Source organism: Musca vetustissima, unplaced genomic scaffold (genome assembly GCF_032173495.1).
Source record: "Musca vetustissima isolate MV318-11 ecotype Yass unplaced genomic scaffold, APGP_CSIRO_Mvet_v1 utg1735, whole genome shotgun sequence".
Taxonomy (NCBI): domain Eukaryota; kingdom Metazoa; phylum Arthropoda; class Insecta; order Diptera; family Muscidae; genus Musca; species Musca vetustissima.
The window spans coordinates 719,118-738,549 of NW_026887582.1; the positions used below are offsets into that span (position 1 = coordinate 719,118).

The 19,432-nt window shown below is 32.1% G+C and overlaps 3 protein-coding genes across 3 annotated transcripts in view; all 3 read left to right on the top strand.

The window, feature by feature from the left end:
• LOC133335151 (laminin subunit alpha) overlaps window positions 1-19,432 on the top strand; it is a 607,777-nt gene that overhangs the window by 569,702 nt on the left and 18,643 nt on the right. The gene's annotated exons all lie outside the window — the stretch shown is intronic.
• LOC133335162 (prostaglandin E synthase 2) lies at window positions 533-5,453 on the top strand. Its single transcript, XM_061543465.1, has 3 exons — window positions 533-1,251; window positions 4,879-5,285; window positions 5,344-5,453. The coding sequence occupies exons 1-3, from the start codon at window positions 533-535 to the stop codon at window positions 5,451-5,453; spliced, it is 1,236 nt and encodes a 411-aa protein (XP_061399449.1).
• Window positions 5,922-7,498, top strand: LOC133335166 (uncharacterized). The gene is made up of 3 exons (XM_061543471.1): window positions 5,922-5,926; window positions 7,216-7,331; window positions 7,398-7,498. The coding sequence occupies exons 1-3, from the start codon at window positions 5,922-5,924 to the stop codon at window positions 7,496-7,498; spliced, it is 222 nt and encodes a 73-aa protein (XP_061399455.1).

Sequence of the window (19,432 nt, forward strand, 5' to 3'; positions counted from 1 at the left end):
ACCCCACTTTAAAATGGAACTAAAGACATCATCGTCCACGTATTTATCCAATTTAGCCGATTCCATGGGAATAAGAATTGTTTATACTCTCACAAGGATGTGTAAATTCAATTGACCTGAATGAACTGAACTGTGAATGTGAACTAGTTCCAATATGAAGAGGAGTATAGTTGGTTATGAGTTATTAGCTTCAAATAAAAAGTTACCGGGGATCTTTCGATGTGCTTTCCATAACATCTTTAAAGTTTTTATTAAGTTCTCGAGTTATTTAGTTTTTGCCGTACAAATTCCACTAAGAAGCCAACGAAGATTTACATATGGCTTGAATAATAATTGTATCTAGTTCACATAGTTGTTTTGTGTGAATACCTCATTTGAAAAAGTTCGTTCTGGAACGAATCTAAACCGAAACAAAGATACGACTTGCCAAAATACCTTAGGGAAAAAAGTTACGACTTTTCCAAGACCGGGAAGGCTTTACAAGTATTCGTAAAAATATAATTTTAAACTTGATCCGAGTTGTCATCTAGTCATGTCGATGCAACGAGTTAATTGTGCCCCCGTGCGACATTTGTTTTATTTGAAGAACTCCAAACAGTATGCCGACATATCACGTAACATCGTTCGCCGACAATTGGCAACAGCTCCACCAAAGCGTACTGTTGGCCCGAGTACACTAAAGTTAGCGATTTTGGGCTCGACATTAGGTGCTACTGGAGGCACAGTTTACTCTTTATATAGTAATTGGAAGGACGGCAATTCACATAAGGAACATGAACGATCTGCGCCGGCTGTAATAACCGAATTTCCCTCTAATGTCAAGATAACCAAGAAATTTGTCAATCCCAAGGATAATTCGGGGTTAGATGTAACCCTATTCCAATTTCAGACGTGTCCGTTTTGCTGCAAAGTGAGGGCATTCCTAGATTATATGGGAATTTCATATAAAGTCGTAGAAGTTGATGCGGTTCTACGCCAGGACATTAAGTGGTCCGACCAAAAAAAAGTTCCAATGGTTCTGATAAGGCAAAGAGATGGTCGTTACGTACAGATGACGGACTCCAGTGCAATAATATCTTTGATTGCGACATATTTGAATGATAAAAGTGCGGATATTGGCGAACTGGCACAGTTCTACCCCACTATATCGTTTTTTGACGACAATCAGAAAAAGAAGCACGATATTATGAACAAATACTTCCTTATGTATCGTGATCAAACCCCTAAAGGTCATTCAAAGGATACTGAAGAGTATGTATTAACACTATTTCATTTTCAAAAAATGGGGAATATAGCCGCGATTGAAGTATTCACGAGCCATTGTAAATAATTTAATCCCGCCTATATTCCCCATTTTTTATATATATATATATATATATATATAGCATTTCCACATTAAATGAAACCTTTTACAAATTAAATGAACCCTTTTCCAAATTAAATGAAACCTTTTCCAAATTAAATGAAACCTTTTCCAAATTAAATGAAACCTTTTCCAATTGAAATGAAACCTTTTCCAAATTAAATGAAACCTTTTCCAATTGAAATGAAACCTTCTACAAATAGAATGAAACTTTTTCCAAATTAAATGAAACCTTTATTCTTATCCAAGGAAATATAATATTTCCAGTAATTTTAAATCAATATTTGAAAATTAAATCAAAGAATATTAACAACTATAGTTGTATGGCTATGTAATTAACATAAATATTCTCTAATTCGGTGTGATTTTATTTTATATCTTTACTTAATAAAACTAAAAAATAGTAATACAAACTGGGGTATTTCTTGACATTTTTGACAAGGTAACTGCTTATCTTAATGAAGAGGTTCCCGACTTGCATGTCCATAACGTAGTTCGAATTATCTTGCCGAGTAAGCTGTTGAATACTTCGCTCGATTACATCAACAATGGTATGTTCCATTGAAACGTCACACAGCTCAGCTCTTGTACATAATTTTATTTTTAAAAATGCTTTTTCGATTGGGTTTACCATTGGAGAATAAGGCGGTAAGAATTTAGGGTTCAATCTTTTGGATTCGATCAAATTTTTTATGTCATGTCGCTTGTGTATTTGAGCGTTATCGATTATCAAGACGATTTTCCAACTCTGGATTGATTTCCTTCAAAAGACTTTCTATAAATAATTTAAATCTGTCTGCATTGACACTGGAATTAGAAATGATTGTGTGATTGGGGTATCCCCAATATTCATTGATAGTTGTTGGGGTATCCATTTTGTAAAGTCTTGAGCATATTTTTGACTCAAGCCTAATGTTCTGGAGTCTTTCATTTAGTAGAGTTTTGTATAGGTAGCCATTCACAATTAAATAATTATGAGCTAACCTGATTTTAGCTCGGAACCTGAAGAAGAATCTATAACCTCGCCAAGTATTGCAAGTGGCAATGCTCCAGAACCTATCGAAGCTACATCTACAAGACCCCGAAACAAATTGGGTCAGTATAACAAAATAATAAAAGACATGAAATTTTTATTATGTAAATTGTATGAAGAGGGTAGAACAATTTCCGAGACTGCAAATTTAACCTGCATAAAAATAAGTTCAGCAAAAGCATTAATAAGAAGATACAAAAAGAAATTTTTGAAGGAAAATAAGCGTGGAGGAAAGTTTTAAGTCTGATCGAGTTATATCTAGAAAGTCAACCTGGAATTACCCTCAAAGGCATAAAAACTAAACTGTTGAGATAAAATGATATAAATATTTCCACAAGCTCCATAGAAAATGGATTACGGAAATTAAAAATTACGTTGAAGATGGCCTCTAGTGAAATAGAACGAATGAATGACTCCAGAACATTAGGTTTGAGACAAAAATATGCTCAAGACTTTACAAAATGGATACCCCAACAACGATTAATGAATATTGGGGATACCCCATTCACACAATAATTTCTAATTCCAGTGTCAATGCAGACAGATTTAAATTATTTATAGAAAGTCTTTTGGAGGAAATCAATCTAGAGTTGGAAAATTCGTGCTTGATAATGGATAACGCTCAAATACACAAGCGACATGACATAAAAAATTTGATCGAATCCAAAAGATGCAACCTTAAATTCTTACCGCCTTATTCTCCAATGGTAAACCCAATCGAAAAAGCATTTTTAAAAATAAAATTATGTACAAGAGCTGAGCTGTGTGACGTTTCAATGGAACATAACATTGTTGATATAATCGAGCGAAGTATTCAACAGCTTACTCGGCAAGATAATTCTAACTACGTTATGGACATGCAAGTCGGGAACCTCTTCATTAAGATAAGCAGTTACCTTGTTAAAAATGTCAAGAAATACCCCAGTTTGTATTACTATTTTTTAGTTTTATTAAGTAAAGATATAAAATAAAATCACACCGAATTAGAGAATATTTATGTTAATTACATAGCCATACAACTATAGTTGTTAATATTCTTTGATTTAATTTTCAAATATTGATTTAAAATTACTGGAAATATTATATTTCCTTGGATAAGAATAAAGGTTTCATTTAATTTGGAAAAAGTTTCATTCAATTTGTAAAAGGTTTCATTTCAATTGGAAAAGGTTTCATTTAATTTGGAAAAGGTTTCATTTCAATTGGAAAAGGTTTCATTTAATTTGGAAAAGGTTTCATTTAATTTGGAAAAGGTTTCATTTAATTTGGAAAAGGTTTCATTTACTTTGGAAAAGGGTTCATTTAATTTGTAAAAGGTTTCATTTAATGTGGAAATGCTATATATATATATGAATGATGGCCATCCTTTTGTATTTGTCAAGAAGTTATCGCTCATCATTTCTAGCATGGTGCAATAAAATGGTAGTGTACATCAATTGTATGTCCACAATTTTTCAGATTGCGATTGCAATTCTGCAATGTAATTTGTATATTTTGTGGGTTGACATTGTTTCGGAATAAGTAAAAAAAAAACATATTCAAAATTTGTTAAAATATTACCATGATTTTCGTTGACAGTAAATATTTTTTTTTTAAATTATGTGTCATAAAAATACATTAAGAAGTAAGATTGGTGACCATCGGGAGGCGGGTCAATAACTTAAAACACAAAAAAGTAAGATTGGTGTTACCTATGAGATAACAGAAAAGTTTCCCATTTTTATATATTTCAAAACTAAATAAAATATCTATTAAATATAATTCACATGGTAATATTCATAGAAATCGGGCAAAACTCTAAAGGAGTATCCATGGTATAATAATAGAAGGTAACAGCAAGTGTTGTTGTACAAAAAACGATACAACAACCACATGGAAATTTGTTGTTGTGTTTGTTGTCTACTAGTGTCAACTCATTTGACAGAAAAATGTAAACAAACAAATTTTCATCAAATTATTTTTATTTTGAAAATGGAATATTTTCGAAAATTGAAAAACATGAATGAAAATCTATCAAATTTATATTTCTATCGCTTCCACATCTTTCCTTTAATTGAGCCATTGTCATATATATGTGTAACACATATGACAATGCTGGGAATAGCGAGTAATTCCTTCAAGAAAGATTTGCTTCCTCAAATTTTCCCAGCAGGCAGATTGTGTAAATTGAATACGGGAGCACATTAATAAAGAACAATTTCAAATTGTATGCGTTCCCAATTTTCCTGTTGGGTGATTTTTAAAAACATAATTTGTCAAATTCATATTGACACTAGTATTACGTTGGAATCAAATCAGCTGGGATTTGCTGTTACCTTTTATAATTGTACCATGAAGGAGTATTTTTATTATTGTACCATGATTGATAATCCATTACTATTTGAAAAAATAGTAATTCATTTGGTGATTTTTTACTGTATTCATTTTATTGTTATATTGTACATCTCGCTTTGGGTATCGCCACATTCTATTTCTATTGTAGACTCGAACGTAAATGGCGCACTTGGGCGGACTCTCACCTTGTCCATCTTATATCTCCGAATTGTTATCAAACATTGGATGAAGCATTTGAAACATTTGAATGGTTCTCACAAGCTGGAGAATGGGATATACATTTCCCACATTGGGAACGTAATCTGATGGTATATGCAGGCGCTACAGCAATGTGGGGAATTGCTAAAATTCTTAAAAAGAGACATCAATTGTCGGACGATGTAAGATCACATATATACGACGCCTGCAATAAATGGACCAAAGAATTAGAAAAACGCAACAGCAAATTTATGGGTGGCAAAGAACCAAATTTGGCCGATCTCTCCGTTTTTGGTGTTCTTAGCAGCATGGAGGGCTGTCAAGCATTCAAAGATTGTGTGCAAAATACAAGTATAGGTTGTTAAAAGTGTTTTATGCAAGGGTAACATGTTGATTGTCTGTCTTTCTTTTACAGGAGAATGGTTCTACAACGTAAAGGAATTAATTCAAAAAAATCGTGGTCAACTGATACGTGAGCGAATTGAAGGTGAACTTCCTAATATTTTGAATTCTGCCGCTAATTAATGTGTTGGTGGAAAAAATACTAAAAAATCCTTTTATATTTATGTATTTATGAACTTCAATACAACAATGTATGTACTACACAATTGATACGAGCAAGTATAATGCAGTTAAGACAACTCATCAAAATAAAAATATTTGTATAAATATCTACATTAAAAGAGACTTCTTAAACAAAAAATAGGAAGCAGTCTAGTTAAAGAGAATATCGGCTAGAGTTACAACTTCTACTTATACTACTTATAGGTAATAGAACATACAGCGAAGATGACAATGTTTAAAAAATTGTGATTCGTTTTCTTGAAATGTCCACATTATGCACCACTATCCGCATAAATTGATTATTTATTATAGCATTAACATTGTAGTAAATACAATGCTAATAATAAAGGTATCTAGCATTGTTTTAATGCTCATCAGCTAAATTGGTTGACAATTCTTAATGCTTTTATATTAAATAATAATTTAACGATGACGTATATAGTTAAATATAATTTTTTTGCAAAACAGTCAGACTTAATGTATTTTTCTTGTTTTTATAAAAATAACTATTTATTAGTGGGAAAAGTATGACATTGTCCACCAAGGGATAAGGCAGGTAAAACTATAGTTTCGGATCTCTCCACTGATTCTCATCAGTTCTCTTCGTTGTTTGTTAGAAGAGGCCTACAGGAATAGTTTTACTTTCGCGCTTATATGATCAAGCCTTTTAAGTGAAAAAGATTACGAACCACTCCACTTATATTTAGAAAAATCTTACTTGATTTTATACTCTCTAAAAACGAACTTACTGAGTAAATATTTTTGTAAAAGAAATAACACATCCGAAGTTGAACATTTTTACAATGTTCTAAAAAAATCTTTATTTCTGTAATTTTATTGGTAAGGCTACCGGCGATCCTTACGGTTTTTAGGTTCCGGAATACCAAAACAGGAAATTAAAAAAATACTTTTGGAAATATATCGGATTTAATTGAGCTTTTTGTGGATAATGTCCATTTCAATAAAGAACCAGGTACGGGTTTTGAGTTTTTGTGAAAAGAGAGGTTAATAAACTATAATCCAAATATTAATATAGTAGTAATAGTAGTGAATAGAAATAAAATTGTGTTTATTGTTTAATGGATTATTTTGATGCATTTGAATCAAAATTAAATAACAATCAAAAGTGTCTCGAATGGAATGTTTAACATTTGAAATTGTTTCAATACAATATTCGCACAGCTAAATGTTTTATTTTTTAAGATGTTTACATAGAAAAGCTTTTGGAGCAAACAAAAGATAAAGTTAAGATAAACAAATACCCACATTTATCAATTTTGATAAGATTTCTGTATGCGGCTGCACGCAAAGAAAACTTTTAAATGTTTAAGAAAATAGATTGATTCTACATGTATATATATACATTGAGCAATAATATTTATTTGGTCATAAGTATGTTCCAATGCGACAATACTTCTATTTGAGAAAATAAGCGTATACAAGATAATTTCTCCTGATAAGGTGCATTTACAACAAGTCGTTTTTGAATTTTTTTTATTTAGTTGCGCCGCAGACATTGAACGGAAACGAATTGAACAGTAATTTGCAGTAAAATGTTAAAACATAATGTTACTTTGCTTTGTGTATTAATAGGTAAAACATTAGAAAAATAATAACTATTATTATCATTGATGAAATAATTTGAATTCTATCCCAAACCGGAAGCAATTTTGTATTCTCAGATTTTAGCAGTACCTGTCTCTAAATGTGCTCCGATTTCAAGCTGTGGAAATAGTACCTCTACAGAACCTGTATGTCTACTTGACGAGGCAAACCGATGCATACGTCAGTATTCAAGCAAATGCCACTTGGACATAGCTGCCTGTGTACAAGGAAAAAGTATAACCGACACAAAACTATGAGTCTATATCGAAGTGCCTTTTGTAAATGCTTATTTCTTATTAGATCTTACGGATTACAGCAATGTCTATTGTATGATGGATACGTATCTATGTGAAGGAGAATATGAACGCTGGACCATATTTTTTGGACATGAAAAATATTAGTATCACCTAAAGATGGATGCATTTGAATTTAATGCAATACAGGGAATATGGAATATTCAAATCTGTGCAGTCGATATTATTAAATGTTTGGTTATATAAGTGTCTGATGCTTACGTTCGAAAAAGAGCACTTCGACAATTAAATTAATTTGCTTTAAAAACACATTATTGTTCTTTCCTTTCTTTTTGGACGGGACGTAATGAAGTCAGCTTTTACATATACAGTCGAAATCTTTTATTACGACATATCGGCTATAACAACGAAATCCACAAACAAACGACAAATCGCTTAAACGACCTTTTGGCAAGATATTCAAATTTTGTTCTATTATTCAAAAATGCTATATGTATATACATATGGGAAATTAAAAAATCTTTTAAATTCCTTGAAACTGAGGTTTGCAAGCTTATAACTCGCGAAATATGAACATATTGCATATAATATCAATACATTTCTATAAAATGAAGTGTTCTTGTCAAAATCTAAAAATATTGGTAATAAATAATAAGTTGCGTGGAATGTACAAAAATGAGTGAAAATGTGTTGAAGCCAACGAGTTTTTTTGTGTTCCTTCCTGATTTGTGGCTAAACTACACAACACACGCACATGTGATCAGTGACTAAGTTGCAGAATACCCCATGGACAATTTGGTTCTAATGTATGATTTTTCGATATAATCACTGCATCCACCCAAAATGGACATTTTGAAGCCGGATTTTCGGTGTTTTTTGAATTTTTCATATAATTAGGACACGCATCCACATAATGGACTAAACTAATTATATGATTGTATAACTCGTGATTTTGCTTCGTTTAGTATATATCTCATGAATGTGCTCACCGTAGCTATTTTGCAATTGGGTGCGTAAATTTTTATAAAAAAAAACATATTTTTTTAATCTAAAATTAAGGAAGTCCATTCAAATTTCTCCCAATAAAACGACGGATATAGGTACCTTGAATGTGGGAAAAACAGCAGCAACTTATTTTGACAAATTCACGTATATAATCGCGTTTTTTCTTCCAATTGATTTCACATACATTCATTCTTGTGTTATCATATTCGCGAATCTGTGTGAAAATAGTTCAAAAATATATCGATACGCGAATAACATGCGTATTTTATCCAAAATCGATTGTGGAAGCACATCCGCGGTTCTTAACCGATCTTTTTAAAATAGGTGTCCTTTTGTGTATTTTCATATGAGATTACTGAAATCGGATGCGCATAAAAATCGTATGCACGTTGCGCCATTTTTTGTCATTTTTAGGGTTTTTGCATAGTAAAGTGCATCGAGTGGCACACTTTGGCCGCTTAATGAAACCTCGAAAAATGCATAATTATTGGAAGAGATTGATTCGGTTTATACGAAAACCGCATGCGCAACAACTTATTTTTACAAATACGCGAATTGCATGCTTTTCAATATTGACCATTTATATGTGCTGTAAGTGCAATATATTTAGTTATTTTTAACGCCGAAACTCTTATCAGATGAAAGTACCGATCTTTAAAAATCATCTAAATGAATTTTCAGAACAAAGCGTCATATATTTTAGATTATTAAGGCAAAACCGCATTAACTTATCTACACAAAAAATCGAAATTTCAAATAAGCGCTTTATTAATTTATTTTATTTTCAGCATGAAGATATGCTTCTATTTGTTTTTCGCGACTATTGAACCGTATTTCAATGTGATTTGACTAGTGTGCAAAGAAAACAAATGTGTTTACCCATTTGTGAAGAAATTCGCGAACTACAACAAATAGGAATTCATTTAATTTACATTTGAAATACAAGATTTAAAACCGCTATAACTTTTGTGCGCAGCATCCGAATTTGTGAACGCGAACAGATTTCGAATCAGCATATTTTTCTTAACCTATGTACCAAAAATCATAAATGTGCTCGCAAAAAAAATTTCAAATTGTTTTTAATGGTATTTTAAAAGAATTTTGTAATTTCCCATATATAATTTCCCATTATTTTTTCATTCTTTCTACAACAATTGAATTTATTTAATTATTTACATATCAAAAGAATATATATCAACCATATTTAATTATTTAAATAATATTTAAGACCAAATTTAACCGCCGTTATAAGCGGTTTCGAATATACTATCCCATATCATTTTTTTTAAGAGGTTTGAAGCAAATTCAATTTGTGTACAGACACTTTTCACTTTTCACGACGAACCAAAAATGTTAAGCAGCAATTCCTTGATTTTGAAACATTACTCCAATTGAAAACGTTTCAGTTAAAATACCTTTTATTTTATAGAATTGTCAGAAGTATTGAAAATTTGTTAATTCGGGGGCAATACCAACAAATTTTAGAGGTTAAAAAATTTATTGATTTTATATCCAAATAAATACTATGCAACAAAAAATGTTTTGTATTTGCTCATTCATGTTACATAAATTATAATTAGTGGATTAAGGGGACCCCCCCCCCATTCTCGGGGTCAAAAATTTTGTTGATATAATTCGAATCTACACTAATTAAAGAATGTCCCTACAAAATTTAAAATCTCAAGAACTCTTGAAGATATAGCCGATTTATTGTGTCAGCATCAAGTGACGGCTGAAGGGCTTCTCAAACTTTAAACGCGTTTTTCTCTAAACATTTTTTTGCGAATGGCGGGCACGATAACTCAAAAACTAATAACCCAATCGATTTCAAATTTTTACACGTTTCTCTGTGAGTGTATAGCTCTCGTATGAACTAGGATAAAGCCAAAATCTTCCTTATTTTTTAACTTGGGTTTTGTAAAAAATCGGCGATTTTCCAAAAATATTTTTTCAAAGGTCCACCATTTTGTTAATTTTAGAGCGAAGTCAATAATCCTAGTTCATACGAGAGCCAGACATGTACTCTTTCTAACACCGTTGGAATTTTCGGATTCCGATGTTCCAGTGAGGAGTTATCATGCCCGCCATCAAAAATAAGGACTTTTCTTTAATTACAAAAAACAACAACAAAACAACAACAAAAATTTTTTGTAAATTATTTTTCTTCTATTTTAAATCTTCAATTATATATGTGTGAAGTTACAAACCTTAACAAGCATTGGTATTGATTTACCAGCCCATTGAAAATCTTGAAAAATTAAAATCGAGAATGGGGGGGGGGGGGGGTCCCTTAAATAAGTTAATGCTCAGATATATTACATACATATGTATGTATGTAATATAAATGCGGCTTGCTTATCCACTCCACATTTCCATTAGGCGATTCATTAGGGTTTTTAGTGGGGCCATACCAACTAACACAACATTTCGGGTGTTATCTGGTGCCGCAGTTGTTATCGTTGTAGTTGTTGAGATTTCCTCACTCTCGTGGCTTTCCGAATCACCCGATTTCGCCATATCAAAAATGGAAAAGGCATTCTTGCGATTCTTAAAACGTGGCAATATTTCAGGTACCCGATTTCTAAGTAACATTCCCTGGCGAACAAATGGTCCATTTTGTATCAATCGGTTATCTTCTCGTGAAATTTCATTATCCAAATGATCGAATTCGGGATCCATCAATATTTTCGCTAGTTTTTCTCGTAATTTTAAACCGGGTTGAGCAAATACTACTGTTGAAAGTACTGAAAATTAAATAGAAGCAATTCATTAGCATCTGTTTTTAAGTTAGAAAACTTTAATACCTAATATTGACATATTGAAGACAACGAATAATCTCACTTTACTTACCCACTACAAAAATACATGTCGTAAATTTGACCCTTGTATAAATCATATCCGTTTATATGTTTGGTAGTCGTACCTCTGATTTGACAAATAGCAACTCAACTGGTCTATAAACAAATAATTTTTAGATATTTATAAAAATATTCAGTATCTTTGAATACGTGCCGATTGCAAAAACATCTAAGACGAATGTGAAGTGACAATATCACGTTCAGCCAAGATGAAGAATAAAAAAATACAATTTCTGGGTTGTTTGTTAATTATGTATACTTATATATGTGAATGTTTACGGAAATAATTGCATGTGGTTTTAATTTCACTAAAATAACGTGGAACGAACAGACAGGGAATTTTTAAAGAGTTCCACATATTTAGAGCGAACCACTGTAAAAATACCTACATATCTATGCAATGGTCTTTCGGACAAAAATTAACTTCTGTTAATTTCCTTTCTAAGACTGAGGATTTTTAAAACACAAAAGGGTATATTATACCATAGAATTGAAATACAAATATATATTTCGGCTAAAGAAATGTTAGGTTTGTCTGATAAACCAATAATTTGTAATAATTTCTTACTAAATGATGTTCGATAACTTCAAAGTTCAGTAAATGGGGGTAAGTTGAGAGAGAAATGTTGGCAGTTGTGTACTGACCTATAAGCATGGCCTATGTACATGGCCTATAAGCAAATAAGGTTTACCGGGAGGCATGAGCCTTAGTTTTCTCTTGCTGTGAACTTTTTAATCGCGAAATACCAATCAGGATAGAAATTCAAAATATCCTTCGAAAAAAACCTAATGATAGTATTTTGCACGACTATTTTGGTTTGTATACAAATCGTTGATTATAAGATCTTGTTTTATAGCTGTATCCTAAATAAGCTACAGAAACGTATAAAAAATAACTGAAATAATAGTTATCGTCGTTAATACGATACTGGTTTTATTTTCCTTTCCTTTGGCTTTGGTTTATAAAATATCAAGAAATAACTACAAGTTATTTTAGAAATGACAGTTGCGAGAACCGAGACGGAATTCCATAAAAAACGTGTATTATGGAGTAGTTAAATCACTTTGTCTAACTTAGAATATCCTGTCCAATCGAACTGAAGGCTTTCTATTCATGTTAATGTTCATGTTAAAAGAAATAAATATAAATAAATAAACATATTTGTGGACTCAAACATAGAAAAAAATATAGAATTTTATTGTACATAGATTTTAAGGTAATATAGAAAAGGTGGCTGCAAATAGTTTATATATTATTTTATCAGGTAGTTGGGATGTGCAACTCATTATAACAAATATGCTTATTTGATACACTAATAATTATGAAAAAATCTCAACATTAGTATCGCTTTTTATAAGTTTCAACTTGTATGCCCTGTCTTGCAATTATCTTTTTTTATTTTAAAATACACACCCCAAGGAAGCTACTTCTAAATATTCATCTATCTTTATTTGTTTTTTTTTACACTTTATTGCTATTCTAAAAGAATTATCATCATAAAATCATTCAATTGACCAATTTTAAAATATGTTAATAACCACTAAATTACCTTAAATCCGATGTAGAGATATATAGGGGCTATATCAAAACGCCTGCTTATATAAATTATATTCAGCAGGATAATAGCTATACCCATGAGCAACATATGTGCCAATTTTCAATGTTCTATATACATTACATTTTCTGTTATTAGTTTTTCCCCGCTAGATTTTAATTTAACCCACTGTGGTCTACAACTTGGAATTGTTAGCCACATGCTTGGACAGCAATCGTACGATTGGCGTTTCCGAAAAATGGACAAATGGTGAGTTAATATTTGTGCGACTTCCGAATTCACAGTGAAGTTTACTGACGGCATTGACACATTCGATCGTTTGAGAACCCAATTTAATTGGTTTATCAAACTTTTTCCAAAAGAAGAATATAAAAAACTAACAACTGATCATAGTTTACCTTACGCTTGCAAGTCGATGGGCTTTACCTTACGCTTGCAAGTCGAACGGCTTATAAACATTCTTAATCATCTAAAACGGAATGGGCCGACTGTAAAAAAACGCAACATAAATTGTTTAAGCGCGTCGTGGAGTACATTTTACCCTGTTCGTTCCACGCTCGTTGTTTTTTGTATGAATGATGCTTATTTACATCCACAACATTATTTAGATAAATTTTGAAGACGATGTCGATAAACATTCTTAAGATATACTCAAATAACATGTTCATAAAGTTTAAGGTATGATAACTTTTGCATCCGCGCCGAATTTTAGAAGTTCATCTGGCCAAATGTACTTTCAGGCCATGCCATGACCTAATGTATGAATCGCATTAAGAGATTTTCAGTTGTAATACAAACAAATTATTTTTTTTTCTGTTTTTTGTATGGGCGTTTCCGGGAATAGGTAATCCAAAGTCAAAGAAGACAAAAAGAACAATGAAAGACAGCATTGTGGAAGTGTCCATAAATGGATTATATATGTACGTATATACACATACCAATTTATACGAGGTATTGCCACAGTAAACAGAGTTTGTATTACTTTTTATAACTTTCGTATTCAGTCAAGAAAAATTTTTATTTTTATTCCTTCCAAATACACTTCTAAACAATAATTAACAATAGAGCAATGTTATTTATAAACAAATGCAAACGTATGGTTAAAACTATTAATTTATTTCAATGGCAACGCAATTCATTTGTGACGTCATGTCTTCTTATCCAGCAATTGGTAATGGATAGGTTTGTATGACCTCAAATGCTCATGGAAGTGGTAGAATTGTCCACATATTCGCCAGACACAACCTATTGTTGAATTAAACATAAAATATTTAATATTATTTTTTTAATCTTCACATCGCTATGCAACACTAACCCACTAAATATCTGAGCACACGCAAAATAACCATATTGGAGCGCCTCGATTCCAAGATTGTAGTGTGTTCTAAAAAACGCGGCTTTGCACAAATTGCTGCGTACGCGCCGAAACTTAGAACGGATATGAAGGCAAAACATCCAAATGCAACGGTTAAATTGGCCAAAAGAAGCATTATGAAATGCACTTCAGGTGGTTGGTTGGTCGCTTGAACGCTCGGCCGTTGCACTGGCTGTTCTAGTAGACCGGTGGCTCTGGTGCCGGTTCTTGAAGGTGTTTAGTGTATGTGTGGGGTGAGCGATGGTGACGTTTGTTATTTTCAATGAATGTCGGTTTCAAATTTGGCAAGTTACACAGAAATACAAATTTTGTCTATTTACTGTTAGCAAGATTACAGGCAAAAGCCACAACAGAACAACGATCGATGTATGTCTGTATGTGTATATCAATCTGTTTGTCGTTAGGTAAGCACGAATGCAATAAAGAGCTGCAATGTAATGATTAATAGGCTTGCTACGTACATAATTTCGAGTTTTCTAGACTAGTGGTTAGGAAATCTTCAGTAGAACATTTTACCGAATCGCAGTACCTACTTGATTTTGTTGGAAATAATTTGGTGTTAACATTAATTTGCTCATAGGAAATGCTTTGAGACAACGTAATAACATAACAGATAATAATGTTCTGGGGGATGTGGAATAATCTTAAAGGGGATAAAGGTCGTTGGTGAATATATAAAAAATCCAGAAGTACAAATTCGGCATAGGCCAAAATTTTGGATTAGGGCGAAATATTTTTATGTTTGTATAAGGCGATTCCATGTTTTTGGAGATGACATTTCTTCAATCAAATGGAATGAGGAGTCTTTGAGCCTCCGTTCCATTCTTATTTTCATGAACCGAAACTAAATACAAAAAGACAAGCTGTTTTTTCTCCAAAAATTCTATAAAAATTATGCTCGTAAAATTTTAGATACACGAAATCGATATTCGTATGTTTTTCTCGTCCTTTACCAAATTTATCCGATCCGTACTCCGAAATCCTTATATATACGATTACTTGGACATTTCGAATAATCTTATTGTGCCAAACATTTAAGGGGACGCACCCGATTCTCGGTTTCAAAAAAATTAATTTTATATTTTGATTTAATTCGAATCTACTCTAATTTAAGAATGTTCCTATGAAATTTCAAGTGAAAATCTGAACCATTTTTGAAGATATAGGCGATTTATTGTTCTAGCATCAAGTGACGGCAAGAGGGCTTCTCAAACGTTAAAAACATTTCTTCCAAAGAGCGTTTTTGCGAATGGCGGGCACAATAACTCACAAATTAATAATCCAATCGATTCCAAATTTTGGGACGTTTCTCTGTGAGTGTGTAGCTATCGTATGAACTAGGATAAATCCAATCGGTCAAGATCTTCCATATTTTTTAATTTGGTTTGTGGTAAAAAATATTCGATTTTTCAAAGGTCCGCCATTTTGTTGATTTTTGAGCGAGCTAGTTCATACGAGAGCCAGACATGTACACTTTCTAACACCGTTGGAATTTTCGGATTCCGATGTTCCAGTGACGAGTTTCTTTAACCCCATAAAACAACAACAAAACAATAAAAATGTAAATTGTTTAACTATTCCTTTGAAGATTTAAATATAGTTACAAAGTTACAAACCCTTGCAAGCTTTGGTATTGATTTACCAGCCCATCGGAAATCTAGAAAATTTAAAATAGAGAATGGTGGGTTCCCTTAAATAACATTTATTCGTTGAAATAAGATAAATTCTTAGATTTTTGTAACGCCTTTAGTTAACCCATGAATATTATGGCTATTATGCTAATTATAGGAATAAATCACTGCTTAATAGTTTACGGAATCCAGTAAAATAAGAACGATAAAGACGCACAAGGACAAAAATATTCTTCATTCGACAGAAATGTAAAGCATTTTCTTCATGAACCATAGAAAAAATGTATTATGTCAAATTACAAAATTGAGCTGTGTTGTAATTGCATGATCTCGATCTCGGCGATATCAAACGACTAGTTGCTTTGTATTCAAAATTTTAAAACAAAATGACCTATTGTACCTATTGCGGACACTCTTCTTATTTGCGGTGGATATTGTAAAAGGCAATGTTTAATATATTTGTAAGCAAAAAAATATATATAAATATATGCTGTTTACAAACGTAAACAGCAGATGCGATCAGACACGAGCCTGTGTCTGGCCCGATTTCCTGCAATGAAATCGCAGCAATGAGAGCAACATATTTTTATAAATTAAATCCTAAATACTCCATCTGACATAGAGTTACTTATAACTCCATTAGTTTTCAGATTCATATTTAGGACATGTTTTTTAGTCTGTCAAGTACTTCTTAGTTTACAAGCAACGAGAATGGTAAGATGGGTAGAATTATGGTGCCAATAACAACTACATGGCACAGAAACAACTAAGACAAGTTCACTTTTAATTGAATTGCAAAAGCTTTCGAGATGCCTTTGAATGCTATTTCGGCAAACAATGAAAACTAATCGCCATTGTCTGTCGACGGAGCCTAGTATTGATCATGAATTCATTCACTCAGCCGTTGTAAAACAGGCAACCCAGAGTTTAATTACAATCGAAAAAATCGAACAACAACAACACAAACCGATAAACTACATTGTGGCAGCCGGAGCCAGTGCCGCATATTCAATGTTGCATGTATGCCATTTGCAACATATCTGAAAATTGGGTATCATAGTGTGGGTACTGATTGGGTGCATGGTATAACATTTGAGGTATCGTTTACATACGATTGTATCATCGTAAAAACGACTTCTGCACGTTGTAGAAAATATGTCTAACCAGTTATTTGAATTTTTCAAAACCCACATTAATGTCCAAAACGTATGAGGCAATCGCCGCTATAATAGTTGCAATAAACTTAACTTTGTGGTTTTTTCCGTTGACTTCGGTTCCTCCAGTGTTGCGGCGTACGATGGTTGTATGCGGTTGCGTTACATTTCGGCTACAAGACACGGCCCAAAAAACATTTCCACTTACTGAATTCAAGTTAATGGTATTCACCTTCGATTTTCATTTCAACGAGTATCAGGTTTATGTTTACATCTGAAAATTAAAGAACACAACAACAGCAACAATATATGATTACTGAAAAGCGCTCAATGATGATGGTTTGTGTCTTAAATCTGCAACCAGTTAAAAGCTATTCTTTTGAAATAATAGGTAAGATCGTTTACTCAATAATTTGTACACATGTTCATTAGTAAAAATAATTTCCCACTTGGAAAATGAAAAAAATATATACATATATATTTTTATTCAAATATAATTAGCTGCTTTCTGTCCATGATGATTCGCTTTATGATGATGGTTTGTGTCTTAAATGTGCTACCAGTTAAAAGCTATTATTTTGAAATAATAGGTATGTTCGTATATGTCAGCAACAAAATTGTCTTACTTGGAAAATAAAAAAAAAATATTATTAATATTCAAATATAATCAGCTGCTTTCTGCCTTGATGTCTATTTTTTCGTGTACAGATCAAATTACAAAACAAAAAATTTTTCAACATGTCTTAAAAAGGAAACCTTACGTCTCCGTGATCGAAGTATCCGATTTGTTCAAAACTTTGTCAAACCGTAACCCTTTATCACACCTTTTGAATCCGAAATAGAAAAAAGGGTATCAAATTTGACCCAAAACTTCGCAGAAAATCATCAACTTTGAAATTAAGTTATTTTTTAATCATAAAAAACGGAAAAATTTCAATCGATGAACATTTGACTTTTTTACAACTCAGTGTTAGTATTTTATTCAAATCGATTGTCTTTCTTTATTTTGGAACGTGAGATATAAACGGTTATACAATTTTGTGTGGCTCTAAAGATTGTGTGTAATTATATGTTGGCTTACAATCACTTAAAAACAAATTTCAAATCTTCGTATAAATTTCAAATGATTTTAGGCGTAAGGTATTTTTTAGAATTGTTTAATCATTAAGATTGTGTCTGATCTTATATAAGAAATCATCAAAATATGATACTGGGATAAGAGGTTGCAATCAAGTCATAATCCTAATTTTCATGTTATGCGGTTAACTTTGAAACGATTCTATGAGTCAAATTGACTAACAACAGTAAACATAAGTATGCACTTTCGATAATGCGAAAACAATTATTTATGTTTGATATTTTTTGTCCGCAAATATTTATTGATGAATTATGATTAATTAACTAGCGGACCCGACGAAATTCGTGTAGCCCCACAAATATCTCTCCACTGCAATTACATACTATCGAAAAAAATTTTTTTTTTGAGTCCAATCGGTTCGGCGGATCTTACATTTTTACACAATTTTTATAGTGGAGCACATTTAAGCACTTTATATATTTCATATTCATTAATATATTTTTGGTGTCAAACGATTGATCGACGATATATTCTGACAATTTGGTAAAAGTCTATCTAAAAGGGCCAGGGTTTTAAATGCAGCATCCAAAAATATTAGCATCAGCACAGCCACTGCTAAAAAATATTGACATTATGACTAAATCAGCAAACGGCTAGGTTTTTTAATTCGCAGCATTCGTGCTAAGCAACACATTACAAACCTTTTCAACAAGCAGAACTAAAACTTCTTGATACTGTCAGCAGCTACAAAATAGCAATGAACAACTACAACATAATTGACAAACCGACTTAGCAAGATTTTTAGCAAACAAACCCCGAGGATTTTTCGAGTTCAGTGTTGCCCATTGAAATGTTATAAATTATATGAGAGAATTAATAATCGCGATCATTTCTCCGAACAAAGACAATTAGTAATACTTGCTAAGGGTTTTTATTTAATATAAAATTTAGTTTTTAGTACTATTATTGACAGTTTTTGATTACGATTTGACAAGTTTATTTTAACTAACAACACACAATAGCTGCTTAAAGCTAATGCTTATATTTTTGATGTTGCATTTTAAACCCTGCTTATTAAGAATAAATATTCTGGAGCATATTTACTGAAGATCGGTAAATAGAAATATATTTGCCAGAATATACGTTTCTGTTTAGATTTGTTAATCTAAAAAATATGACATGGCAAATACCCTACCCCCATAGCGCATTGTCTAGATATCAAAGCTGTATCACCTTGGCCTAAAAAAAATCCGGATAAAATCTTAACCTTAAAGATTAGATGGTAATGGTGATAGGATGGGGGTTGGGGGTTGGGGACAATTATCACAAAATCATATGACGATGATAAGAAATAAAAATCAAATTGTCCACAACTTACCGAATTAACCTTGCTAGCATGTATCCGCTCACCATTCAAATACGCA